At 48.5% G+C, this 27,409-nt stretch overlaps 1 protein-coding gene across 1 annotated transcript in view; it reads left to right on the forward strand.

Annotated features, from left to right (window-relative positions):
- CLUH (clustered mitochondria homolog) overlaps window positions 1–27,409 on the forward strand; it is a 98,201-nt gene that overhangs the window by 67,689 nt on the left and 3,103 nt on the right. The window contains exons 12-24 of the mRNA XM_063146830.1: window positions 1,018–1,122; window positions 4,377–4,477; window positions 6,576–6,728; window positions 7,512–7,574; window positions 9,064–9,308; window positions 10,879–10,963; window positions 11,368–11,521; window positions 12,676–12,815; window positions 15,655–15,735; window positions 19,344–19,469; window positions 21,845–21,966; window positions 24,678–24,771; window positions 26,668–26,802. Of these exons, the coding sequence (XP_063002900.1) occupies window positions 1,018–1,122; window positions 4,377–4,477; window positions 6,576–6,728; window positions 7,512–7,574; window positions 9,064–9,308; window positions 10,879–10,963; window positions 11,368–11,521; window positions 12,676–12,815; window positions 15,655–15,735; window positions 19,344–19,469; window positions 21,845–21,966; window positions 24,678–24,771; window positions 26,668–26,802 (1,604 nt within the window). The remainder of the gene's footprint in view (window positions 1–1,017; window positions 1,123–4,376; window positions 4,478–6,575; window positions 6,729–7,511; window positions 7,575–9,063; window positions 9,309–10,878; window positions 10,964–11,367; window positions 11,522–12,675; window positions 12,816–15,654; window positions 15,736–19,343; window positions 19,470–21,844; window positions 21,967–24,677; window positions 24,772–26,667; window positions 26,803–27,409) is intronic.

Consider the following 27,409-nt stretch of genomic DNA (forward strand, 5'->3'; position numbering starts at 1 on the left):
GTCAAAGTAGGTACATGCAGGAGGAGGTGATCCATCCCGTAAAGAGTCATTGGTAGACTTGGGCGTTCTCCTCCGTGAATTTGTGTAATGCCCTCTTAAAGCCATCCAGGGCAGTGGATTCTGTCATCCTCCATGTTCTGTCATGCTGCTCTAACAGTCAGGAAGTTTTTCCTTGGACATCAGGAAAAACTTCCTGACTGTTAGAGCAGTACGACAATAGAATCAGTTACCTAGGGAGGTTGTGGGCTCTCCCACACTAGAGGCCTTCAAGAGGCAGCTGGACAACCTTCTGTCAGGGATGCTTTAGGGTGGATTCCTGCACTGAGGGGGGTGGGGGGGTTGGACTCGATGGCCTTATAGGCCCCTTCCAACTCTGCTATTCTATGATTCTATGAGGCAGCTGGACAACCATCTGTCAGGGATGCTTTAGGGTGTATTCCTGCATTGAGCAGGGGGTTGGACTCGATGGCCTTATAGACCCCTTCCAACGCTACTATTCTATGATTCTGCTGATTAGTTTCACCAGCTGACAACCTGAGTGGCTCCATTGTCAGCGGGGTGGTGAATCTGTTCTGGGTTTCAGTCAGAACCAGTCAGAACTCTAAAGGAGCAAATCACCCTGTCATCTCCAATATCATTTTTGAGACGGGGCTACCAGAACTGGACACAGCACTCACAAGCGAAGGCCATGCTGCAAAGGCCTATAACGATACTGGTGGTTCTTTTCTTTCTGCTATTAGTTAAGCTCAGCCTGTGTTCATAGAATCATAGAATAGCAGAGTTGGAAGGGGCCTACGAGGCCATCGAGTCCAACCCCCTGCTCAAGGCAGGAATCCACCCTAAAGCATCCCTGACAGATGCTTGTCCAGCTGCCTCTTGAAGGCCTCTAGTGTGGGAGAGCCCACCACCTCCCTAGGTAACTGATTCCATACCGCTCTAACAGTCAGGAAGTTTTTCCTGATGTCCGAATGGAATCTGGCTTCCCGTAACGTCTGTCTTTCTTTTTTCCCTGCCTAGTGGATCCCAAAAGCAGAGAGATCATCCAGAATGCCTGCAAAGCTGTGGGTTCCATTAGCAACACGTCCTTCGATATCCGGTTTAACCCAGACATCTTCTCGCCCGGTAAGAACGTGCTCCAGCGAGGACTGGAGTCCTTGTGGCATGCAGTCCCAAGTATTATTTTGTTTATGCACTGCTTCGATGCCCCAGGTTCAGCCCCTGCCTCTGGTCATGAGAGATGGGGAGGCCTAGTCAGAGTAGAAAAAGTTATATGATTATTATTATTATTATTATTATTATTATTATTATTATTATTATTATTTTATTTATATAGCACCATCAATGTACATGGTGCTGTACAGAGTAAAACAGTAAATAGCAAGGCCCTGCCGCATAGGCTTACAATCTAATAAAATCATAGTAAAACAATAAGGAGGGGAAGAGAATGCCAACAGGTACAGGGTAGGGTAAGCAGGCACAGGGTAGGGTAAAACTAACAGTAGAAAGTAACAGTAGAAGTCTGCACAACATCAAGTTTTAAAAGCTTTAGGAAAAAGAAAAGTTTTTAGTTGAGCTTTAAAAGCTGCGGTTGAACTTGTAGTTCTCAAATGTTCTGGAAGAGCGTTCCAGGCATAAGGGGTAGCAGAAGAGAATGGACGAAGCCGAGCAAGGGAAGTAGAGGCCCTTGGGCAGGCGAGAAAGATGGCATCAGAGGAGCGAAGAGCGCGAGCGGGGCAATAGTGTGAGATGAGAGAGGAGAGATAGGAAGGAGCTAGACAGTGAAAAGCTTTGAAGGTCAACAGGAGAAGTTTATATTGGATTCTGAAGTGAATTGGAAGCCAATGAAGAGATTTCAGAAGCGGAGTAACATGGTCAGAGCGGCGAGCCAAGAAGATGATCTTTGCGGCAGAGTGGTGAACAGAAACCAACGGACTGATGTGAGAAGAAGGAAGGCCAGAGAGAAGAAGGTTGCAGTAGTCCAACCGTGAAATAACCAGTGCATGAACAAGCGTCTTGGCAGAAGAGACAGACAAAAATGATCGAATCCTGGCAATATTATGCAGGAAAAATCGACAAGATTTAGCTACTGCCTCAATATGAGGAATAAAGGAGAGCGAGGAGTCGAATATAAAGCCAAGGCTACAAGCTTCCTTGACCGGAGTAAGCGTAACATCATTGACAGTAAGAGAGAATGAGAGATGAGGAGAAGGTTTAGGAGGAAAAACAAGCAATTCAGTCTTTGCCATATTAAGTTTCAAACGACGATGAAGCAGCCAAGCTGAGATATCTGAAAGACATGCCGAGATACGATCGTGAACATCAGGAGAAAGTTCCGGAGATGACAGATATAGTTGTGTATCATCGGCGTACAGATGATATTGGAGGCCATGAGATTGAATAAGCTTGCCCAAGGGCAACATGTATAAGGAAAACAACAAGGGGCCAAGCACCGAGCCTTGCGGAACCCCTACTGAAAGGGGAAAGGAGGAAGACGAGCTGCCCAAAGAAACCTTTTTCATTAATAACTCCAATAACAAAGATAATCTTCATAGGTTCTCCCATTGATCTTGCAATAGAAGATCACCAAAACTTTCTATTAACTTTAGTTCTTCTGGGGGGAAATGTCCACCTAGCCAGGATTCCCCCATAACTCTGCAGCTGTTGTTGTTAAAAAGTTTTTAGGGTGTAACGTTAGCAACATTAACGTGGTCCTGATCAAGTTCCTGTGGTGTTTTCTTGGTGACTTTGCTACAACTTTTTTTCTTTTTTTAAAATTCATTTAATTTCTAACCTGCCCAATAGCTGAAGCTCTCTGGGTGGTTCACATATTTAAATGTGTGACAGCATAAAATGTCATATGAAAACTTAGAACCACAATATAAAAACTGAGCAGCAGTGCAGGGATTTAACATAGCAGAGTGAAAAGACTAGGATAGTAAATCGCTAAAATACTGGGGAAATAAAAGGGTCTTCACCTCGCGCCCGAAAGAGTACAACATAGGTGCCAGGCGCACCTCCTTAGGGAGCTCGTTCCACAGCTGGGGAGCCACAGCAGAGAAGGCCCTGCTCCTCCTGGTAGCCACCTGCTTCGCTTCCTTTGGCAGGGGCTCGCGGAGAAGGACCCCTGTGGATGATCTTAAGGTCCGGCCAGGTACATATGGGAGGAGGCGTTCCTTCAGATAACCTGGCCCCAAACCATTTAGGGCTTTGAATGTTAATGCCAGCCCGAACCTGGGCTGGCAGCCAGTTTTGGCCACATTATGCCAGAGAGCTTTGGCTGTGGAGCGGTATATAAATGTAATAAATAAATAAAATAATGACCCTGTTCAGATGACACACTAAGCTATGGTGGTTAAGGATTTTGAGCTGAACATTATGGCTTAAGGGTGTCGTGTGAACTATTCCTAAATAACCCTGGTTTAAACACATTCACTAACCATTTACTGCAAAAGGGTGAGCGGCCTAACCATGGCTCAGCGTGTCGTCTGAACAGGCCCAATGTGGCATAACGGTCCTCACCCGAGGAGGGGATAAAACAGTCAGGACTGGTACTAGTGGCAGGAGATGTGGCGTCCCATCTTAAGGCCCATAACCGAGTTAGAACCGCTCATTATTTTCGTTCTGATTCTGAAAGAAGAGAATTTAGAAGTTACTGAGTTCACCAGATACTGAGTCCCAAGTTATCCGATGAGGAGATTTGGGCTTGGTCATTGGGGCCTCAATGTGCCAGGAAGTCCTTGGAGCTGGAGAATCAGGAGGGAGGCAGCTGCTCTCGGTGTTTAGACAACAGACTCTGAAAACCCCCAATGGGAGCCTGAAAGGTTCCACGATCTTGTCTCCCTCGTCAGGGTTCTAGGGCCTTCGTTCTAGAGCCTATGTATACTTTAGGAGAAGGGTGCAGAACCTCAGTCCTGGGGTCCCAATCTGCCCCCCCCCCCACACACACAGAGTTCATCAGCTGGCCACGGCCCCATTCCTCTTTCCCGCAATCATTTGGTCATTTCACAGCCTGTATGCAGGCTGCCCCCCAATTGCGCCTAAGCCTTAGCTACTGACAGTGAGAGGTTTCAGATTAAAATAGGGCTGCCCTTTTGGCCCCTCACCTTCAGCCTCGGCCACCCGTGGAATGCAGCCCCCCCTCCCCAAAGCTTCTCTGAAATGGCATTCGGCCCCTAGGCTCAAAGAGGGGACGGGCCGTAGACCCGCACCTGCTTCTCATGCAGAAGGGACCCGGTCCCTGCATCTCCAGTTTTCCTTTGGTCCCATGGTGGGAGCAAAGCTCAGTATCCCAGCCATAAACCCCATTGAAGTTAGCGGGGTGGGTGGGTTTCCTGTCTTCTTTCTGTGTCGCCTGATGTTCGCTTCTTCACTCCTAGGCGTCCGCTTCCCAGAGTCCAGCAAAGAGCAGATTCAGGATCAGAAGCGGTTACTGAAGGATGCAGCTGCCTTCTTGGTGTCCTACCAAATTCCAGGCCTGGTGAGAAAATTGGCAAAGAGAAGGAGGCGGGGAGAGGGAGGGGGCAGCCTTGTGGGAGAGAGAACGTAAGAGCATGGCTGGAATTTGCAGCCTGGCAGGTTTGGGAGTTGTGGACGGGTTATGTAGGGTGACCGAATGAAAAGGAGGACCAGGCTCCTGTATCTTTAACAGTTGTATTGAAAAGGGAATTTCAGCAGGTGTCATTTGTATATAGGGGGAACCTGGTGAAATTCCCTCTTCATCACACCAGGTAAAGCTGCAGGAGCCCTGCCCTCTTTTAAATCTGGTCCCTCTAGTATAGCTCCTGCAGCTTTAACTGGTGTGATGAAGAGGGAATTTCACCAGGTTCCCCATATATACAAATGACACCTGCTGAAAATCTCTTTTCTATGCAACTGTTAAAGATACAGGAGCCCTGTCCTCCTTTTCATAGGGTCACCCTAGGTTATGTAGGTTCCATACTTTAAAAAGGGGGGTGGGGAGACATAACCAAGTTGAGAACAAGCAATAAGGTCTTTGTGACGGTAGGGTGACCCTATGAAAAGGAGGACAGGGGTCCTGTATCTTTAACAGTTGTATTGAAAAGGGAATTTCAGCAGGTGTCATTTGTATGCATGCAGCACCTGGTGAAATTCCCTCTTCATCACACCAGTTAAAGCTGCAGGAGCTATACTAGAGTGACCAGATTTAAAAGAGGGCAGGGCACCTGCAGCTTTAATTGCTGTGATTAAGAGATTTCACCAGGTTCTCCATATATACAAATGACACCTGCTGAAATTCCCTTTTCTATGCAAATTCCCTTTTCTATGCAATTGTTAAAGATACAGGAGCCCTGTCCTCCTTTCCATAGGGTCACCCTATGTGACGGGATTTTTTTAAAGGGTTTGGGGCTTCCCTTCCTCCAAGGTTTGGCATTCAGGACCACTCCCCCAATTATGAAAGCAATAACATGTTGTGACAGCTAAAAAAAAAAGACCTCATGAAACTGTAGCAAAAGTCTCCAATAAAATAATAACCTAGAAGATTTGGTTGACTGAAAATCATTGGAGCATATTGCAGAGAGGTAAACTCTCTTATTTGGCTGCGGGGTCCAGCTGGTTTTTTGTAATATGTAGGAACAGATACTGCAGATAAAACGTGTTATTGGTTTGAACAGGGTTTTGGTGTGCTTTCCTCCTTCTGTAACATCTTTAAAGAGTGGCCATGTGATAGGATAAAGTATGAATCTCTGATATCGCTAATCTTAGAAAATATACAAATAGCAAACGCAATTCTCTGAGTGCCGGTCCTGTGGCAGGCAAAACGGGCACATCCACATGCAAGAGGCTTTGAGGAAACCCCAAGGCTTGCAGAAGTACCACAAGATTTTAAGAAGAAGACTGTAAAAGGGCAGGACCCCCAAAACAGCCCAGAGGGGACTGAAACTACCTAGTGGGCCATAGCAGGTTAGGTGTCCATGGTGGGGTGTGTCCAGGAATGGAGTGTCCCGGAAAAGGGCAAGCCAGGCTGGCTGGCTGGAATAAATCCTTCACAGGAGCGCTCATCATAGTAGGATCTTGTTGCATGTAGGAATGGGGGAGACATGACTTCAATTCACATTTTTAATGCACACTTACCGATCTCCGCAATTTCGAACTGCTATGTAAATCGAAACCCAGTTTTCCTTCGAAATTCGCACGTTTCCACTGCACATCAGCCTCCTCCAACGTCTGGATTTCCCCCTCCCCCCTTTCCTGAAATGTACGCAAATTCATTCGCAGGAAAATATGCAAGTTTTCTGCGGAGAGGTATGCCGTGCTGGGAAACATACGTGGGGAAAAGTCGATTGGAACGGGGAACAATCTGCTATATGTTATATACTAGGATAAGTGATGTAAATTGTCACGAACTTTCTTACGGATATTTTGTGTGTATTTTTCACGTAATGGGGTGGGGGGGAATAGAATCTGGCTGTGAACGGACGCCGGAACGAATGACACCACACAACCTTCGAAACACAGACGGGACGGGTTTTACAAAATCTGGACATCCCTCCTCTTGACAGATGACCTCCTGGAAAGTCTGCCACCCCTGATTCGTTGTGTCTTTGTCCTTGCAGGTGAAAGACTGCCTCGACCACACCATGCTGCCGATGGATGGTGCCACCTTGGCGGAGGCCATGCACCAGCGGGGCATCAACATGCGCTACCTAGGCAAAGTGGTCGACTTCGTCACCAAGACCCCGGCCCGGCCGCAGCTCGATCACATCTACGTAAGCCTCGCTCCTGACCACTCGCACGTGCCGCTTCAATCCGTTCGTGGCTGCTTCCTTGGGCGCCAGGCAGTGGTCCAAGTCAGCTCATTTGTCCTGGCACTGACCCAAGTCAAAAGGAGACTAAGGGGAGACAGGACAGAGGTGTACAAGATTATGCCTGGTGTGGAGAGTTCTGGGCTCCACAATTCAAGAAGGACGCAGACAAGCTGGAGCGGGTTCAGAGGAGGGCAACCAGGATGATCAGGGGTCCGGAAACAAAGCCCTATGAAGAGAGACTGAAAGAACTGGGCATGTTGAGCCTGGAGAAGAGAAGATTGAGGGGAGACAGGACAGCACTCTTCAAATACTTAAAAGGTTGTCACACAGAGGAGGGCCAGGATCTCTTCTCGATCCTCCCAGAGTGCAGGACACGGAATAACGGGCTGAAGTTAAAGGAAGCCAGATTCCGGCTGGACATCAGGAAAAACTTCCTGATGGTTAGAGCAGTACGACAATGGAATCAGTTACCTAGGGAGGTTGTGAGCTCTCCCACACTAGAGGCCTTCAGGAGGCAGCTGGACAGCCACCTGTCGGGGATGCTTTAGGGTGGATTCCTGCCTTGAGCAGGGGGTTGGACTTGATGGCCTTATAGGCCCCTTCCAACTCTACTATTCTATGATTCTATGAAGAAGGGTCGAGAACACCCATTAAACATAGAATTTGAAACCTTTTGTCCACTCAACATTAAAATTGCAAATGCTGGTGTTTTGACTGGTGTTTTTTTTTTGCTTCTCGCAACAGAAAATCGGAATCACAGAACTGATCACTCGGTCGGCCAAGCACATCTTCAAGATATACCTGCAGGTACAAATGGGATTATCTTGCCCGGAGTGCCTTTCCCTGACGTGCCCTTTCCTTCGCAGGGCCACGCGCCTCTCTTTCCCTGTCCTCTTCCTCCCCTCGATCGAGGGAAGCCATTTCCTCATTAGGCCTTTTGCGCCAGTTGCCTAGCAACCGGAAGCACAATCTCATTAAGGCCTCAAATAGGTGCAGACCTGCGCATGATGGGGGAAATTGGGTCCCCAGTCGCTGACGGTGGCAATTTTTTTTTTGTGTGTGTGTGTATTCGTTCTCCCACACATTATTCATTCATGGGCTTTCTTTCCCCCCCCTCCCTTCTCTTGCATTTCCACTTTACGCAGAGGAACTGCAAGGAGCAAAATGGCAGTTCAACTTCGACTATAAAACCTGTGGCACTGTAAAAAGAAGGCCTTGCTGTGTTTCCTACCACCACCACCTCTCTCTCTCACACACACACACACACCACCGTCTTATTCCAGTGCTCTTAGCAATCCGTTTGTGTTTGTTTCTGAAATGACGACACTTCAGGGCGTTTTGCATGCCAGTCGGCGCTCCTGTCCGCTCTCTGCAGTTGTCTGTGTATAGAATTCCACATGAACTCCAGAATCTGACGCACAAATGGGTTGCCGGAGCAGCTAAGACTTGCGCATAGCGATCTCGCCCCCCTGTGTTTGGCTTGGGAGGGGTAAGAGGAGGAGTGTCTGGAAGAGAAACAAGCAGGAAAGCAAATGGCCTTGATATTGGAACCGTCTTTCTGGAATCCGTTGGCTCAGACGGTTTCCAAAAGCGGGCATCATGTCTAACCCCACTGCCCGTTTTGGGAGGAGATGTTTGGACCAGCAAGGGCCTCTCGCCTCCCACACGTTCCCCCCGTACCAAGCTAGCAAATGGGGCTGTTCACACAACACACTAACCCATACTCAGTAGTTGAGTGCGGGTTGTTTTGAACTGTGGGTCGTTCATTGAGCGATGGGCTGGCGTGTCGTCTGAATGCAGCCTGTTTCCCCCAGCGTGGGTTATCGTGTAGTCTGAAGGCAGCCCCTGGCTTGTTAACCATGCAGTGCGACTTGAACCACCCCGCAACAAACGATGAGTTCTCAAGGCGGCTTGTTTGAGAAAATGAGCCAGACTGCCTGGTTAACCAGCCATCTCAGCTGCATGCAGACAACACGACAATCCGTGGTTCAAGCATACAACCCACGGTGCAAAACAACCCACCCTCAACCACTGAGTGGGGGTCAACATATTGTGTCAACAGCCCCAATGTAAGAAAACTAAATTGAATATTTTCTCAAGCATTTTTTACTCCCACTTTTTCCCCTCCGAAAATGGTGTTGCTGCTTAAAAAAGCATGAAAACAAATGGTTAAAACTCCTTTTGAGAGAGCTAAAAGCAGTAGGAAAAGCAGAACTATTTCTACCGTTCCAGTGCCCCCGTGACCCTACTCTCGCGTGGCCGCAGCCCAGTAATGGCCCCTCTCTTCTCCCCACAGGGCGTGGAGCTGTCCGGCTTATCTGCTGCTATCAGCCATTTCCTCAACTGCTTCCTCAGCTCTTTCCCAAACCCTGTCGCCCACCTTCCTGCCGATGAGCTGGTCTCCAAGAAGAAGAACAAGAGGAGGAAAAACCGGAACCTGGGCACGGCCGACAACACTGCCTGGGCTACCATGAGCCCTCAGGAACTGTGGAAGAACGTTTGTTCGGAAGCCAAGAGTTACTTTGACTTCTGCCTGGAATGGTGAGTCCAAGCCAGTTGCATCTTCTCAGGGCTATCCCGGGAGGCCCCCCTGGGGGCAAGGATGTTGGCCACTGTGGAATCCAACCCTTTGGGGACTCAACAGTGACTCCTGGTGAGCAACCGACTTGGCTCACATTTCCGGGCCGGGCCACGCAGTTTCTCCTGAAATCTGGGCTTCTTTGTTTGCATAAAAAGAAATTTGCACAAAAATTAAATGAATTAAAGAAGTCGCACCTGCAAGTTACGCAAATTTGCAAAAATCACACCCGGGATTTTGTAAATTACGCAAATCGCAGGTGCAGTTTTCAATTTTTGTGAACCGCCCAGGGAGCTTTGGCTGTTGGGCGGTATAAAAATGCAATAAATAAATATGAAATAAATTTTCCTTCGTTCAATTAAAAAAAAACGTAAATCCACAAAGTGGCCTGACTCGATGCGAATCCACAAAGTGGCCCGACTCGATGCAAATCCACAAAGTGGCCCGACTCGATGCGAATCCACAAAGTGGCTCGACCCGATGCAAATCCACAAAGTGGCCCGACTCGATGCGAATCCACAAAGTGGCCCGACCCGAGCAAATCCACAAAGTGGCCTGACTCAATGCGAATCTGCAAAGTGGCCTGACTCGATGCGAATCCACAAAGTGGCCCGACCCGATGCAAATCCACAAAGTGGCCTGACTTGATGCGAATCCACAAAGTGGCCCGACCCGAGCAAATCCACAAAGTGGCCTGACTCAATGCGAATCTGCAAAGTGGCCTGACTCGATGCGAATCCGCAAAGTGGCCTGACTTGATGCGAATCCGCAAAGTGGCCTGACTCGATGTGAATCCACAAAGTGGCCCGACCCGAGCAAATCCACAAAGTGGCCTGACTCAATGCAAATCCACAAAGTGGCCCGACTCGATGTGAATCCACAAAGTGGCCCGACTCGATGCGAATCCACAAAGTGGCCTGACTCGATGTGAATCCGCAAAGTGGCCTGACTCGATGCGAATCCGCAAAGTGGCCCGACCCGACCCGGGTTGTTTTGCTTACCTCACTTTTTCCCTCCATTCTGGAGCTCAAAGGGGGGACGCACGTGGGTCTTCTCATGCAGCGCCTGCTCAGACGAAGCTTCAGGCTCTTGGGTTAGCGAAACGCTGGTTCTCTTAGCAGTAACCACAAGCCGTGCTGTCACACCCCAACGCTTTAAGCCACGGCTAGAGCCGCTCACCCTGCTACAGACGGTCTAGCTGGGGTCAGTGAGTGAGCAGGGTTCGGCAAAACGCATCGCACAAGGCACCTTAAACCCTGCTGCTTAACCCAAAGCAGGGTTTCAGGTGTCTTCTGAACAGGCCCAGTCTCCCAGCCAGGCACTAAGCAGAGCCAGGCCAGCTTAATCTTTGACAAGGTTGCTGCGTCATGTGTCCTGAGACTGAAACAGGGGTGTGGGGAACCCTCAGGCCTGCCACGGCTCACAAGGGCCCCCTATTTGGCCCATCAGCTTTCCTGCCTTATCGGTGATCACTATCTGTCTGTTCTATAAATCAGTCTGTTTCCTCCTCCTGACTTCTCTTTCCTTTTGCAGCGAGAGCGTTGACCAAGCAGTGGAACAGTACAGTCTACAGAAAATCACCTTGCTCCGTGAGATCTCCCTCAAAACTGGAATCCAGGTGAGCACAACATACCCAAACCCTCTTAAGCGCTTCCCTCTGCCTCACCTCTCAAAACACGACGTAGGAAAACATTGGAAGCAGCCTTAAACCAGGCCAGGCTTCATCAGTCGCCAGCTCTGGCTGCCAACAGTTCTCTGGGGTTTAGGCCGAGAGTGGGACCTTTCCCGTTAGCTCAGCCTTCCTCAACCTGGGGCGCTCCAGATGTGTTGGACTACAACTCCCAAAATGCCCCAGCTGGCTGGGGCGGATTTGTCCCCTGGGTCTGAGGTTCCGCAGCCCTGCACTAGGGGGCGCTTTACTGAGAGCCCCGACCAGCTGTCGGCCCTCTGCTGCAACGGAACCGGTTTTTCCAACCCCTTGGGAAAAGCGTGGGAAACGTTTTCTGCCTCCGTGTGTTTCAGATCCTGCTGAAAGAGTACAACTTCGATAGCCGGCACAAGCCGGCGTTCACGGAAGAGGACATCGTCAACATCTTCCCCGTCGTGAAGCACGTCAACCCCAAAGCCTCGGACGCGTTCCACTTCTTCCAGAGTGGGCAGGCAAAAGTCCAGCAAGGTATGTGGGCTCCTGGCTAGAAAGGGACGTTGCCCGCCTGAGCTCTTAAAAATTGGGCGTTCGCTCCGTTGGAACTTAGTTGTGAAGGAAGAGCCAAATCTGTACAGGTCATCCAGGGTGGGGTGGGAGCGCCTGTATATTTACATTTATATCCCGCTCAGGCTGGCTGACGACCCATCTAAAAATAACGTCACACATGAACGCCGTTAAAATCATTACTGTAAAATTCCAAAGACGCATTGAAATACGCCAAAGCCATCACTGCAGTACCAGAAGGCAGATAAAACGGTTTGTTGGTTTATGTATTTATTTATGACATTTCTATTACCGCCCAACAACCGAAGCTCTCTGGGCTGTTCAGGGAAATCAGAGCCACAAAATAACAGCATAAAATAGAATGGCTTAAAACTGCAGTCTAGAAGTGCAACCAGGGTTAAAAAAACTAGCAGCGGCGCAGCGATTTCAGTGCCATCGCCAATTTAAAGTAGCAGAGCTAGAAGACTTAAGATAGCAAATTGCTAAAATGCTGGGAGGATTAAAAGGCCTTCTTCACCTGGCGCTGGGAAGACTACGACGTAGGTGCCAGGTGAACCTCTCTAGGGAACTCATTCCGTAACCAGGGGTGCCACAGCAGAGAAGGCCCTGCTCCTGGTAGCCACCCACCGCACTTTTGTGGCACGTGTGGCTTGCATATGTAGCGCTTAAGGGTCGCTCATGCACTGAAGAACTCGAACCAAGAGCCCGTCTAGGTCACCTTGCTGTTTCTCATTCTGGGAACGTGTATTCTTCTCTGGTCTCCGTAGACAGGCCCAGGCCCTCCCCTCTTGCGTGGGCCTTTCCGGAAGAGCCCCTGCGCCTCTTGGATGTGATTCCATTGGGAGTCCGTCAGGTCTTCAGGAAAGCTCCTTGACCTTGTATTGTTTCCTTGACCTTGGGAAGCTCCACCTTTAAAGGCGGCCTAAAAAAATAAAATGAGCAAATAATCTATAAGCAGACAAGCAACCCAAATCTCTGTGTTTTGCACCTGTGTTCTGCCGGAATTTGCACCTTTCCCGCAGAATTCTGGCACATCCTCCACCTGTTTGAAGCAGGTGGGGGGGACGTGTTGTCAGAGGCTCCTAAAATAATCCCTCCCCCTGCTTTGCATGTCTCAGGTTTCCTGAAGGAGGGCTGCGAGCTGATCAGCGAGGCCTTGAACCTCTTCAACAACGTGTACGGCGCGATGCACGTGGAGATCTGTGCCTGCCTTCGGCTGCTGGCTCGCCTGAACTACATCATGGGAGACTACTCAGAGGTAACGGGAGCTGGGCGCCCCAAATCTAGTGTTTCTTCTCCCTAACGCAAGAGCCCTGCCGGATCAGACCCTTTTCCCCCCTCAGTGGCAAGCCAGCTCCCACCCACCCCTTGGGGGCTCACAAGCAGGACGTGAGGAATAATCCCCTTCACCACGTCTCGTTGCCGTGAGTTCTGTAAGCTTATTACGCCCTTTGTGAACTTCCGTTTGCCCAGAACCTTCTGCCAGTTCTCTTCATTGGATGAATCCAAGTTTCTACGGCTACGAGAGGGTGGAAACGTCTCTGGTGTAGGGTTCAGACGATCACAGGGTAGAAGAATCCATTTGCATAATTGCCTGCCCTGCAGCGCCATCCGAACCTGGTGCGCAGTGCAGCGGGGTTACCGTCTTACCCTAGCTACAATCCATGACGTGATGTAGAACTTGTAGCATGGTTACGAAGCCACCCCCAGCACGCCGGGTTCGGATGACGTGGCAGTAGTGCTGTTTCTCAGGCTGTTAAGTAAACAAGAGGTGCGCTGGCATGGGCAGAGGGAGGCCCCACGGTGGCTTCTTTCACTCCCATGATTGTCCAAACGTCTGTCTACTTCCTCCACACTGTTCCTAAGCTTACAAACCTCTGACCACACCTCCCCTTTAGGCACCCTTTTTTTCAGCAGTCCCACTTATTTACAGCATTTCCTCACAAAGGGGGTCACTTTTGACTTCCACTTTCCGTGAACTTTACGGAGGATGTTGAGTTAAGGGGGCGCATGAGAGAGGTGTATAAAATGATGCAGGTTGTGGGAAAAGTCAAGAGGACGTGGATTTCTCTCTCTCTCTCTCTCCTACAATCCTGGAACGCGGAGTCATTCCACGAAGCTGAATGTTGGGAGGTTCAGGAGAGATGAAAGAAAGCTATACTTGGAAGCTATATTTCTATTAATGCAGCCCAAATGCTATTTCGGGCTGCATTAATACAAGTATAGCTTCCAAATCGCGTGAGGTACTGGTTCCTCTCTATTCAGCCCCGGTTAGGCCTCATCTAGAGTATTGCGTCCAGTTCTGGGCTCCACGATTCAAGAAGGATGCAGACAAGGTGGAGCATGTTCAGAGGAGGGCAACCAGGATGATCAGAGGTCTGGAAACAAAGCCCTATGAAGAGAGACTGAAAGAACTGGGCATGTTTAGCCTGGAGAAGAGAAGATTGAGGGGAGACATGGTAGCACTCTTCAAATACTTAAAAGGTTGTCACACAGAGGAGGGCCAGGATCTCTTCTCAATCCTCCCAGAGTGCAGGACACGGAATAACGGGCTCAAGTTACAGGAAGCCAGATTCCAGCTGGACATCAGGAAAAACTTCCTGACTGTTAGAGCAGTGCGACAATGGAACCGGTGACCTAGGGAGGTGGTGGGCTCTCCCATACTAGAGGCCTTCAAGAAGCAGCTGGACAACCATCTGTCAGGGATGCTTTAGGGTGGATTCCTGCATTGAGCAGGGGGTTGGACTCGATGGCCTTGTAAGCCCCTTCCAACTCTGCTGTTCTATGATTCTAACGGCTTCTTTACAGTTAAAGGTATGGAATTCACTACCACAGGTCATAGTGATGGCCGTCAACTTGGATGCTTTCAGAGCAGGTTAATTCATGGAAGATACGGTTATCGGTAGCTACTAGTCCTGTGTAGTCTATATTTCCTCTAGTATCAGAGGGAGCGTGCCGATGGAGACCAGTTGCTGGGGTACCTGAGTGGAAGGGTGCTGTTACGTTCCTGTTAGTTGTGTGTTTCCTATAGGCAGCTGGTTGGCCACAGCTGGTTGAACAGATAGACTTTTAAGTTGCTCAAAATGGCAGAGAAGCTGCCCGCCACTTTGAGTTACACAAATGTCATCCATTCCTGCTTTCAAGGCATCAGTGTTTTTTAATTGGGAAAAAAAATCACGACAAGGATTGCAAACTAGTACGTGTTAAATCAGTGGTTCCCAAACTTTTTCAGTTCACCGCCCTCTTGGTTCCACAAACTCAAGCCCAGCGCCCCCTACCCTACACTATAAAAACCATTATTCAGAATAGCGGTTTTCAACGACCCGCTAAGGAAGATAATAACGATAAAATTCAAAACAGTAGCAATTAATTGAATATTTCTTCAAAATCCAATTACATTATTTATTTTAGTTTATTCAATTAAACATAATTGAAGGGGCTTCACTCCCCTGGATCCTGCTGGTCTGGGCACCCGGGGTTAAGCAGCTGCGGCTGGGCGGAGGAGCTGAGAATGAAAAAGGGGCCGTACTGCACGCGGCCCCTTTAAATGGGAAGCACCCGCTGCAGGCTTGCTGAGGGAGGGAGGGAAAAGAGAGTGAACGCCTCCGTTTTGTAGCCGGCGTGGCGGGGCACACCAAGCAGGGTCTGTCTCTTCATTCGCGTTTTGGTGCTTTGGAAACCTTTCAATTCACCGTTAAAAGGACTCTTCTTAAACAGTATTAATACATGTGTGGATTCTTCCCCTATATGGCTTGGGACTAAACTACCTTCTCCCATAAAAATGCCCTGGGTTTTAAGACCATCTGGAGAGGCGCTTCTCAGAAAAGACCACCTCGACCACCTATGCAATCCCACCCACCCCAAGGGGGCAGTACTGCCCACTTTGGGAACCACTGTGTTAAATTAAGACGGTTCAGAGTAACAGCAGCCACCATAAAGAGAAACAAGTGTCTGCTAATACATTAACAGCCATTTTCCCGAATGTCCGCCAAAGCCAGGTCACCTCCCAGCTTTCGCAAGAGGCGAAGAACTTTCCAGGAGCCATTTCTTTTCCTGACTGGCAGCCTCCTGATCTTCTACTTCTTCCTTCCCTCCAGGCCTTAAGTAATCAACAGAAAGCGGTGCTAATGAGTGAAAGGGTTCTTGGCATTGAGCATCCCAACACAATCCAAGAATATGTAAGTACTAGAGGTGGTGGTGGTGGTTCGGTTGAAGGAAGGGCCAAGAGTGCCCTCTGCCTATGTTCAGGGCCGGGCAGACTGCAGGCTGTCTGGATCTACTTAGTTTTTTAGTAGAACCCCAAGAACCAGGGCCTGGTCCGTGACGTACGTGTCGAATTAAAGCATTCTGAGCCCAGGACCTTGTTCTGAGTACCAGGACTGACCAGAAACCTGAGTCTTCCCACACAGACATCCACGCGTTGGTTACTTCCAAGCGTTGGTTATTCCCCCACGTATATTATTTAAGGGTATTATTTCAGTGGGATTCTTTAAGGTCGGGTAGGGCGCTTTGTTACTGCTCTTGTGAAATACTTGGGTAGTCAGAATCCTTGATGGTTTGAACGTCATTTCTCCTGGTGGAAAAGGTAGGGTGCAAATCAAATCTACTGAAAGCCACTCAAAGATCTGTCAGGAGCTTCGGCTATTGGGCGGTATAAAAATGCAAATAATTATTATAATAATAGTTCCAGGTCTACCTCCTACCTATCCCTGCTATAGCCGACAGCTGAGAATGGTGGAAAAGGCGAGTTGCTTAGGATTTCCAAGGAGAAAGGGAAGCTAGAACCACCCTCCAGCTTATTTTCCCTCATTCAGGGAACTCCTGACACCGGAGCGTTCCGACATGTTTCATTTCACCCATCTGCACTTTGAAGTGGTGCAATCTTCGGAGGGCCGTACTGCCTTCTTTTTCCCCTGAAACATATAAATCAGTCATTTTCTGTCACTGAGGCCCTGTTCAGCATTCCTTTCTTTACGGTGAGTAGGGATGTCAACTGTTCAGGAGCGGGGCCTTTTTAGGGTTAGCTCCAGAGCTGTAGCATTATTTTCCATTCTATCCCACTCCAGAAAGTCAGTGGGCCGTCTCACACGATCACCACAGCTCACTGTGGCTCACTGTGGTTTGTTGCACATGCCGGTAGCCAATTTGAATATTCAAGCCTCCATAGTTTGCTGTGTCATCCGAATCAGGGTGGCAGGGGTTATTTGAGGGTTAAAGAAATCTCATAGAATCATAGAATAGCAGAGTTGGAAGGGGCCTACAAGGCCATCGAGTCCAACCCCCTGCTCAATGCAGGAATCCACCCTGAAGCATCCCTGACAGAGGGTTGTCCAGCTGCCTCTTGAAGGCCTCTAGTGTGGGAGAGCCCACAACCTCCCTTTTCAGTATAACCCAAACATCAACCTCCGTTAAGTCATTGGCATGGACTGGAATTGGGTTCTACTACTGAGCATATGTGAAAGCTAAATTTGCCTCCACAAGAATCGTAGAATAGTAGAGTTGGAAGGGGCCTCTAAGGCCTTCGAGTCCATACCCCTGCTCAATGCAGGAATCCACCCTAAAGCATCCCTGACAGATGGTTGTCCAGCTGCCTCTTGAAGGCCTCTAGTGTGGAAGAGCCCACAACCTCCCTAGGTAACTGATTCCATTGTCGTACTGCTCTAACAGTCAGGAAGTTTTTCTCAAATAACCCTACTCCAGACCATGGTTTACTTGAGGGTTGTGTAACTCTCAAACAAGCCCTACCGCCTGGGTTCAGACACAATAGCACAGCAAACCTTGGCAAACCCCTGCTGGGGGTTGAATATTCAAAACGGCCGCTGCCATATGCCTCAACCACCATGGCTTAAATAAGCCACGTTGGGCTGCAGTGATCATGTGAACCAGGTCATTGTGTGTGTTTTTCATTCATTGTTCTTTATTACGGTCACAGACCAGCAAAATCAACACCAAAACATACGAAGGATAGATAAAAAGTGACATAAAAACAAAATACAGCTTCATGAGTTGCAATGTTATTTTTCTAATTTGCATTGAGGTCATGAGAAACTTAGAGACCCTTTCAGTAATATGGGAGGACACATCCCGTAAACAGATTAACACCAACGTTGTGGGGCTATATCCAGAAAAGGCTGTTAATAAGAGAAAGATTAACTTTTTTCTACATTCCTCATACATGTTACAATGCAAAACGACATGTTCAACGGATTCTATTGCTCCAGAAGCACAGGGACAGATCCGTTCATTAACCGGGATCTTACTAATTATTATTATTATTATTATTATTATTATTATTATTATTATTTATTTATATAGCACCATCAATGTACATGGTGCTGTACAGAGTAAAACAGTAAATAGCAAGACTCTGCCGCATAGGCTTACATTCTAATAAAATCATAGTAAAACAATAAGGAGGGGAAGAGAATGCAAACAGGCACAGGGTAGGGTAAGCAGGCACAGGGTAGGGTAAAACTAACAGTATAAAGTCTGCACAACATCAAGTTTTAAAAGCTTTAGGAAAAAGAAAAGTTTTTAGTTGAGCTTTAAAAGCTGCGATTGAACTTGTAGTTCTCAAATTTTCTGGAAGAGCGTTCCAGGCGTAAGGGGCAGCAGAAGAAAATGGACGGAGCCGAGCAAGGGAAGTAGAGGCCTTTGGGCAGGCGAGAAACATGGCATCATACTAAATCGTCCTTCTAGTAATGCTGATGGCAGCACATTAAAGCGAGCGAGGGTAAATGCTCTCCTATACTTCGGAATGGTTAAAGCATACAGATATGAAGCTGCAGTGAGCCCATAGTTATTAAAATTATTGTAGAGCAGCAGAGAGCAAGATTTGTTAGCAGCAGTTCTTAAATGCTGTAGATCTAGATCTATTAGTCTTTGAACCAGGTCATTGTGTGTATTCTCCCCTGGTTTCAATAGGCAGGTAGAAACCCTTTCACTTCATTAGAAATTTGGGGGCTAATGCAGGCCCTTTCTACCCCTAAGGGTTATCCCAGGAAAATAGAGGGATCATTGCCTGTTCCTGGGATCCCTTGTGTGGCATTGGGATCCACGGGGACAATCTCAGGACGATCCCGGGATATAGGGCTGGTGAAAGCATGCCCCCAGATTCCCAGCGTGTGGTTTATTTAAAGCAGCTTTTAATTTTTTTGCAGATAGTAATTCAGTGTAGTTCATTCTGCATTGTGTGCAAATTGTTAAACTGTCTTAACAACAAACAGTTTATTGCAGTCAATTGACCATTTACATACATATTATTACATACAAGCAAACTGAACATACCATTAGCTATTAAAAAGTCAGGCGATCATAGAAGATCTAATAGAAATGGCCAGGTTCAAAAACTTGGCCACTTGCTCTGTGATTGATTTGACTGTACTACAAAGTAAAAGAGACGTTAAAAATTCAGTTGGGTGACCAGGAAAAGATTGTAAGATAGGGAACAGAAGATCATTTCTAGCCCCTAGATAAAATCTACAAAACAGTAAAACATGAGATACAGGTTAAACTGTCTTGACACGTTTTCTTTTTGAAAGACACCCTATAAACCTTTTCAGTAAATAGTAAACAAGCGATTTTATCTTGCAATTTCACCAATAAAGGACAGGGTCTAATATACCGCCGAGGCACAGTCTGCGTCGTAAAGCTTCCAGGCAGAACTTTCCATTGGCTGGGGAAGGGTTAGGGTTTCTCAACGAGAAGCCGATGGCTGAATTCTGTCGGTAAGCAAAATGAAAAGAAGGAGGCCTGCTAACGTACGATGCGCGCCTGTCCTTTCCAGATGCACCTAGCTTTGTACTGCTTTGCAAATAGCCAACTGTCCACGGCACTCAACTTACTGTACCGCGCACGCTACCTCATGCTGTTGGTGTTTGGAGAAGATCACCCAGAAATGGCTCTCTTGGATGTAAGTAATATCTTTGCCCGGGGTCTTTGGAGCTTCTGCTAGGATCCGTGGGGGCTGGCTCCATTCGGGCGGATTTGTATTTTGTCATGCAACGTGCTGTCCCAAGAACCCCTGCCCTCATGGTTTTAAGTTTTTAAATGTAGGGTTTCTAGCCCTCGCCGTTATTCAGAAGGTGATCCGTGGGAGTTCTGCTTCCCCTCCCCCCATCTCTGATCAGAAATAACAGCCCGGACACAGGCAGTGCTTGGAGGAACATCTGTTCTCCCAGCTCACAGTAAAATGGCTACGGGTGGGGTGATATGGCTACTCTAAATTAGATTGCTGCAATGCGCTCTACGTGGGGCTGCCTTTGAAGACGGTTCAGAAGCTGCAGCTTGTGCAAAATGCAATGGCCGGATTGATAACCAGGGCCAGAAGGTTCAAGCATATAAGACCCACTCTGGCCCGCTTGCATTGGCTGCCTGGATGTTTCCGAGCCCGATTCAAGGTGTTGGTTTTAACCTATACACGGCTTGGGACCACAATACCTAATGGAACGCCTCTCCCGATATGAACCTACCCGAACACTACGTTCAGCATCTAAGGTCCTCCTCCGGGTGTCTTCCCCGAGGGAAGCTCGGAGGACGGCAACAAGGGAGAGGGCCTTTTTGGTGGTGGCCCCCAACTGTGGAACAATCTCCCCGCCGAGGCCCTCCTGGCGCCGACATCGTCATCTTTTCGGCGCCAGGTCAAGACTTTTCTCTTCTCCCAGGCGTTTAGCAATATGTAATGACCGTGGGTCTGTTTTTTGGCTCATTGTTTTTAAAGTTATTATAGTGGTTTTAAATGTATGTGCATTTTGCATGTTTTTGTGGTTTTTAATTTTTGTATATTGTTTTTAAGTGTTTTTATCTGATGTGAACCGGCCAGAGAGCTTCGGCTATGGGGCGGTATACAGATGCAATAAAATAAATAAATAAATAAATAAAATACTCCCACTGGCATCATCCAGCCTGCAGAGGGCCTGGAGGGTGGGGTGCAATCCTGGCCCCTATCCAAATATACTTCTTCTCCCAACCCCCAACCCCGTATCAAGGAGTAAAAGACAGTGTTACAGTCTGTGTAACACTATGTTCTTAGAGATGTTGATGTCCCGTTGGTGCAGAGCCGGGTAACTTCCAGGAAGCTCATTCCGTGTTTACAGCTTCTCTCTGGTGGCCTACGGGCTCCCTCAAGGCCCTCTACTTGGCTCAGGCATATCTTGAAGGCTGGCAACCTGTGCCAGCCAGCTCTCTCGTCTGGTCTCTTGGTTCTGACTCTCTGCTTTCTTGTGCTGTGGACCCGGGCAGAGAAGTCCCCCTTTCGCCACCAAGACTGTACCTCACCTCCATCTGCTTCCCTGACCTTGTGTTGAAGGGTCAGTGAAGCACAAAGCCTCTGTAGGCTGACAGGCAGGTCTGAATAAACGTGGTTGCCTCTGTTTTGGGCAATTACAGGCATCTGAAGAGAGACAGTGTGGTGTAGTGGTTAAAGTGTCAGACTGGGAGTCAGGAGATCCGGGTTCTAGTCCCCACTCGGCCATGGAGGCTCACTGGGTGACTTTGGGCCAGTCCCAGACTCTCAGCCCAACCCACCTCACAGGGTTGTTGTGAGGATAACATGGAGAGGAGGAGGATTATGTAGGCCGCCTTGGGTTCCTTGGAGGAAAAAAGGCAGGACATAAATGCAATAAATAAATACATTTTCCAAGAACATTTGAAGCGAGATTTTTTTCTCACTGCCTTAACTCAGTCAAGATCGATTTAATGTGCTTCTTGGTTTTATTTAGTGGCATGCAAATTTTTCATGTTCTACAAATACCTGAAAAGTTTTTCCAATATTGAACTGAAATATTTGGGCACGGGGCCGCGGAGGGAATGCAATAAAATGCATTTGCTATAGATTGCGCGTTGCATTCAAGCAAATCCAAAATGTTAATTTGGAATGATTTTCCTTGGGAAATTTGTCAAATGTCGTCAGACATGACGGCTCACCAGCATACGCTTTCCTTTAGCTCAGGAACAGGCAGGGCAGGAGGGCCTTTGGACCACAGGCAGCCCCTGCTGATCAGGAAAAACATCCATTTTCATTATTGTTGTGAAACCCTTCTGAAGTTAGATTTCCATCCCACATCATTGACCTCAAGTGCAACTCTGGCATTCTTCACGTGCTATTGAGTTGGACATCTGGAGAGGGCTTCTCTTTCTTCCATAGCCCCCTGTGTATTGAAAGAGCTACTCTGCGGCGTTGTGTTCGTTGCCTGCTTTATCTGACTGGGGCTTTTTTTTTATGAAGCTCAAGATAAAACCAGAATATAAATAGAATAAATAAAACTGGCGCACGATCTCTGTCCTTAGAACAACATCGGCTTGGTCCTCCACGGAGTCATGGAGTACGACCTTTCCCTGCGGTTTCTGGAGAACGCGCTCGTGATCAACTCCAAGTACCACGGTGCCAAGTCCCTGAAAGTTGCACTGAGGTGAGATCCCCCGATCCTGAAGACTCACAATTGAAAAGACCTGGCTGTAAATCCGCCTTCCCCAACATGGCACGGTCCAGATGTGTTGGGAGTACAACTCTCCCAGTGGGACCATCCTCCCATGAAGCGGATGGGTAGGAGATTCAGGACAGAGAAAAGGAAGGACGTCTTAGTTAAACTCTGGCATTCGCTCCCGCAAGATGGACTGATGGCCACCAGTTTGGATGGCTTTAAAAGGGGGCTAGATAAATTATGGGAGGAGAAGGCTACCAATGGCTACTACGCCTGATGGCTATGTGTTACCTCCAGTATCAGAGGAAGTAAGTTTGGTTACACCAGTTGCTGGGGAACTTGGGGCGGGGTTGCTGTTTCACTGATATCCTGCTTGTGGGATTCCCATGGGCAGATGGCTGGCCGCTGTGTGAACAGAATAGTGGACTAGAATCATAGAATCGTAGAGTTGGAAGGGGCCTACAAGGTCATCAAGTCCAACACACACACCCCACTCAATGCAGGAATCCACCTTAAAGCATCCCTGACGGATGGCTGTCCAGCTGCCTCTTGAAGGCCTCTAGTGTGGGAGAGCTTGGTCTGATCCATCAGGGCTCTTCTTATGTTTCCACATAGATCACTTAGAATTCTAGAATAGCAGAGTTGGAAGGGGCCTACAAGGCCATCGAGTCCAACCCCCTGCTCAATGCAGGAATCCACCCTAAAGCATCCCTGACAGGGTTGTCCAGCTGCCTCTTGAAGGCCTCTAGTGTGGGAGAGCCCACCACCTCCCTAGGTCACTGGTTCCATTGTTGTACTGCTCTAACAGTCAGGAAGTTTTTCCTGATGTCCAGCCAGAATCTGGCTTCCTGTCACTTGAGCCCGTTATTCCGTGTCCTGCACTCTGGGAGGATCGAGAAGAGATTCTGGCCCTCCTCTGTGTGACAACCTTTTAAGTATTTCCTCTGCTAGGCCTCGCTGCTACTGCTTGGCTTTTACCACCCTCCATCCTTGTACCTCTTAAAGAGAAAGGGGGCTGCTGAGTTCCTTGTAAAGAGTAGCGGACCCAGGGCCCTCACCTGGTGCATGACAGGAAGAAATTAAACTGCTGCAGCGTTACTTCGCGTTTGAGGACAGAAGCAGCCCCTCTAATTATTCTGCCCATACATCAGCTGATGACTGCCCAAACTTCAGTGGGTGCCATTCCCTCCTCCACGTGCTGGAGAGAGGGACTTTCTGCCCACCGCTCAGCTGTTAGGCACAGAGCGCCTAACAGGTGAGTGACAGGCAGATATTCCATAGGTGGAGCCGCTCTCAAATAAGGAGTTGAAGCAGGCAGCCACTTCACCTGCAGCATTCAGAAGTGGAACAGTCCCAGGAGATACTGCACCGTGTGCTTTCTCTGAACGTTGGAGCCTGATCTGTACTGAAAGCCCATGGGGGATACACAGAGTTGTTTTTATAACACTGTGGATCATAGGAGCTTGGAAGATACACAGAGTGTATGGAGGGTGTTCAACCGGTTCTGGATGGGGTTGCACTCCCCCTGAAGGAGCAGGTTCGTAGCTTAGGGGTTCTCTGCATGCTTTTAGGATGCTTTTAGGATGTTTTTAATCAGTATTTTATGTATACCACAATGGACTGGATGAGGGCTAATAAACTGAAGCTCAATCCAGACAAGACTGAGATGCTGTTAGTGGGTGGTTCTTCTGACCGGATGGGGGGTGTTCAACTGGTTCTGGATGGGGTTGCCTCCCCTTGAAGGAGCAGGTTCGTAGCTTGGGGGTTCTCCTAGAGCCATCTCTGTCCCTTGAGGCCCAGGTGGCCTCGGTGGCACGGAGGGCCTTTTACCAACTTCGGTCGGTGGTCCAGCTACGACCCTATCTGGACAGGGATAACCTAGCTTCAGTTGTCCATACTCTGGTAACCTCCAGATTAGATTACTGCAATGTCCTCTACGTAGGGCTGCCTTTGAAGACGGTTCAGAAGCTGCAGCTTGTGCAAAATGCAGCAGCCAGATTGATAACTGGGACTAGAAGGTTCAAGCATATAAGACCCACTCTGGCCCACTTGCATTGGCTGCCTGTATGTTTCTGAGCCCAATTCAAGGTGCTGGTTTTAACCTATAAAGCCTTATATGGCTTGGGACCACAACGCCTGACGGAACGCCTCTCCCAACATGAACCTACCCGCTCACTGCACTCTACATCTAAGGTCCTCCTCCGAGGGAAGCTCGGAGGGTGGCAACAAGAGAGAGGGCCTTCTCTGTGGTGCCCCCCCCCAACTGTGGAACAATCTCCCTGACGAGGCCCGCCTGGCGCTGACATTGTCATCTTTTCGGCACCAGGTCAAGCCTTCTCCCAGGCGTTATGTAATGACCGTGGGTCTGTTTTTTGGCTCATGGATTTTAAAGTTGTTATAGTGGTTTTAAATGTATGTGTATTTTGCTTGTTTTTGTGGTGTTTAATCTTTGTATATTGTTTTTAAGTGTTTTTATCTCATGTGAACCGCCCAGAGAGCTTCAGCTATGGGGCGGTATACAAATGAGGAGGAGGAGGTCCGTTGGAGGCACTGAAGACATTAAGATCAGGCCTTTCAGACCCATTTCTTCAGCCTAATTCTGCCACCCTCCACCCCATGTGCTTTTGCAGACCCCCATGCATTTCCTTCAGCCCTGTGTAATAATGGCTCACCCTCTTCTATTTACATCCTGTCCACAGCCACCACTTGGTAGCCCGAGTGTACGAGAGCAAAGCTGAATTCCGGTCAGCTCTGCAGCACGAGAAGGAAGGCTACACAATCTATAAAAATCAGGTTAGATTTTCCTTCCTTCCTTTACTCAGTATATCGAGCCTCTTCTCTCTCTCTTCAGAGCATTTTTTTCAATATGTAGTATAAAAGTGTACTCTAGAACTAGCTGATCTACCAAACGATTTCTTCCTGGTGAGAGACAAGCATGGAATGTTCACGATCAGTTCAACTTCTAGAAATGTCTTGTTTTGGTTTTGTTATTGGAGAGAGATTAGAAATTGTTAATGAAGGTGTTGGGAGTTGAGTAATCAGGAATGGAAACATAGTCGAAACATGCTTAAGTGTGCTCATTTCTTGCTGCTGTCTGTTTTCTAAATAGTTGAATTTTCCTACTCTTCAAGGTGAGGGAGGGGCCTTGTTATGTGTTCTATTTTATTCTGAGACCTTTTGTCATTTCACAACTTTTTTTTTTGTTCTGAAAATGTAGCTGTTACATCTTTCTCCTTCCATGAGTTTGTCTACCAATAGCTATTGAGGGTTCAATCCTATGCATGTTTAGACAGAGAAAAGTCCTACGACTCATAGCATTCACCAAACCAGCATGGCTGGCTGGGAGTCATAGGACTTTTGTTGGCCTAAACATGCGAAGGATGGCGCCATAAGTCATGAAAGTTATGTAGAACTTCCTAAGTTCAGAGGCAGCTTAACCCTGTTACCTTCATGGCCTGCTTGTGGGCTTCCAAGAAGCATCTTGTTGGCCACTGGATGAAATGAGATACTGAATTAGATGTACCTTTTTGTTCTAATCCAACAGAGTGCCTCTTGAGTGATTTAGATGTGTCCAGCTGCATGAAGTCTTAGAATCATAGAATAGTAGAGTTGGAAGGGGCCTACAAGGCCATCGAGTCCATCCCCCTGCTCAGTGCAGGAATCCACTCTAAAGCATCCCTGACAGAGGGTTGTCCAGCTGCCTCTTGAATGCCTCTAGTGTGGGAGAGCCCACAACCTCCCTAGGTAGCTGATTCCATTGTCGCACTGCTCTAACAGTCAGGAAGTTTTTCCTGATGTCCAGCTGGAATCCGGCTTCCTGTAACTTGAGCCCGTTATTCCGTGTCCTGCACTCTGGGAGGATTGAGAAGAGATCCTGGCCCTCCTCTGTGGGACAACCTTTCAAGTATGTGAAGAGTGCTCTCACGTCTCCCCTCAACCTTCTCTTCTCCAGGCTAAACAGGCCCAGTTCTTTCAGTCTCTCTTCATAGGGCTTTGTTTCCAGACCCCTGATCATCCTGGTTGCCCTCCTCTGAACACGCTCCAGCTTGTCTGTGTCCTTCTTGAATTGTGGAGCCCAGAACTGCACGCAGTACTCTAGATGAGGCCTAACCAGGGCCGAATAGAGAGGAACTAGTACCTCACGTGATTTGGAAGCTATACTTCTATTAATGCAGCCCAAAATAGCATTGGCCTTTCTTGCAACCTTGTCGCACTGTTGGAGTACTGGGAGTTGGAATCTGAAACATCTGGAGGGCACCAGGTCGGGGAAGGCTGGCATAAAGCTTTTGGGGCCAAGTGACAGGAAGCCAGATTCCAGCTGGACATCAGGAAAAACTTCCTGACTGTTAGAGCAGTACGACAATGGAACCAGTTACCTAGGGAGGTTGTGGGCTCTCCCACACTAGAGGCCTTCAAGAGGCAGCTGGACAACCATCTGTCAGGGATGCTTTAGGGTGGATTCCTGCATTGAGCAGGGGGTTGGACTCGATGGCCTTGTAGGCCCCTTCCAACTCTACTATTCTATGATTCTGTGACCATTGGTCATGTAGGCTGAGGCTGATGGGAGTTGATGTCGAAAACATCTGGAGGTGACCAACAAGTTGCCTAATAAACATGGTTGTCTCCAAGATGCCACAAGACTCAAAAGAATGTTTCTCTGTGTGAACCACGCTTGTATTCTCTGGCTAGCTTGGTGAGCATCACGAGAAGACCAAAGAAAGCTCAGAGTACTTGAAATACCTGACCCAGCAGGCCGTGGCCCTCCAACGCACCATGAACGAGATCTACAAGAACGGATCCAACGCTAACATCATGCCCTTGAAGGTGAGCCGCCGTGCCTGGTCTCAGTCCAGGCATCTTAGCCTGCTGCGTGACCCATGTCTCCTCACCTCTCGTTTTAGAAGTTTCGCTTCCTGTCAAGTGGGGTTGTATAACGCGTTTCCCTATTGTTAGGGGCTTTTTAGTTTGCTCTCATGGGTTCTTGTGTTTCCCCCCTTTTCTGGGGAGCTCAAGGCCGGTTGCAGCCCTGCAACTCACGTTATCCCCACGAGGACCCAGGTGTGGGGCACTAAGCAAGGAGAGGACGAGGGCTGGACTGGCAGCGTGGCACCTCTGCCGTGGCCGCCTGTCTTACACACACACGTAGCGTTGCTGTCCTTGCAAGAAAGGAGAGCAAGAGGAATTGTTGCTAGCTTGCCCGACGCGTTGCACAAGGCCGGGGATCCAAGGCTGGTGCCCGGGTGGCCAAGCCGGCCCTTTTCCCACGGGACTTTGGCCGCAAAAGGATCCCTGCGCCATCCCTACTCGAGAGAAACCCAGCATCGGTGGTAGCTGTGATTCGGCCTCTTCCAGGGCTGCACACTGGCCGTTGACCCTCAGCCTACACCTGCAGGACGGCCGGGAGGAGGAGCAACGCCCTTTCGCTGCCCTG

This window comes from Elgaria multicarinata, chromosome 22 (assembly GCF_023053635.1).
Source record: "Elgaria multicarinata webbii isolate HBS135686 ecotype San Diego chromosome 22, rElgMul1.1.pri, whole genome shotgun sequence".
In the NCBI taxonomy this organism is placed as follows: domain Eukaryota; kingdom Metazoa; phylum Chordata; class Lepidosauria; order Squamata; family Anguidae; genus Elgaria; species Elgaria multicarinata.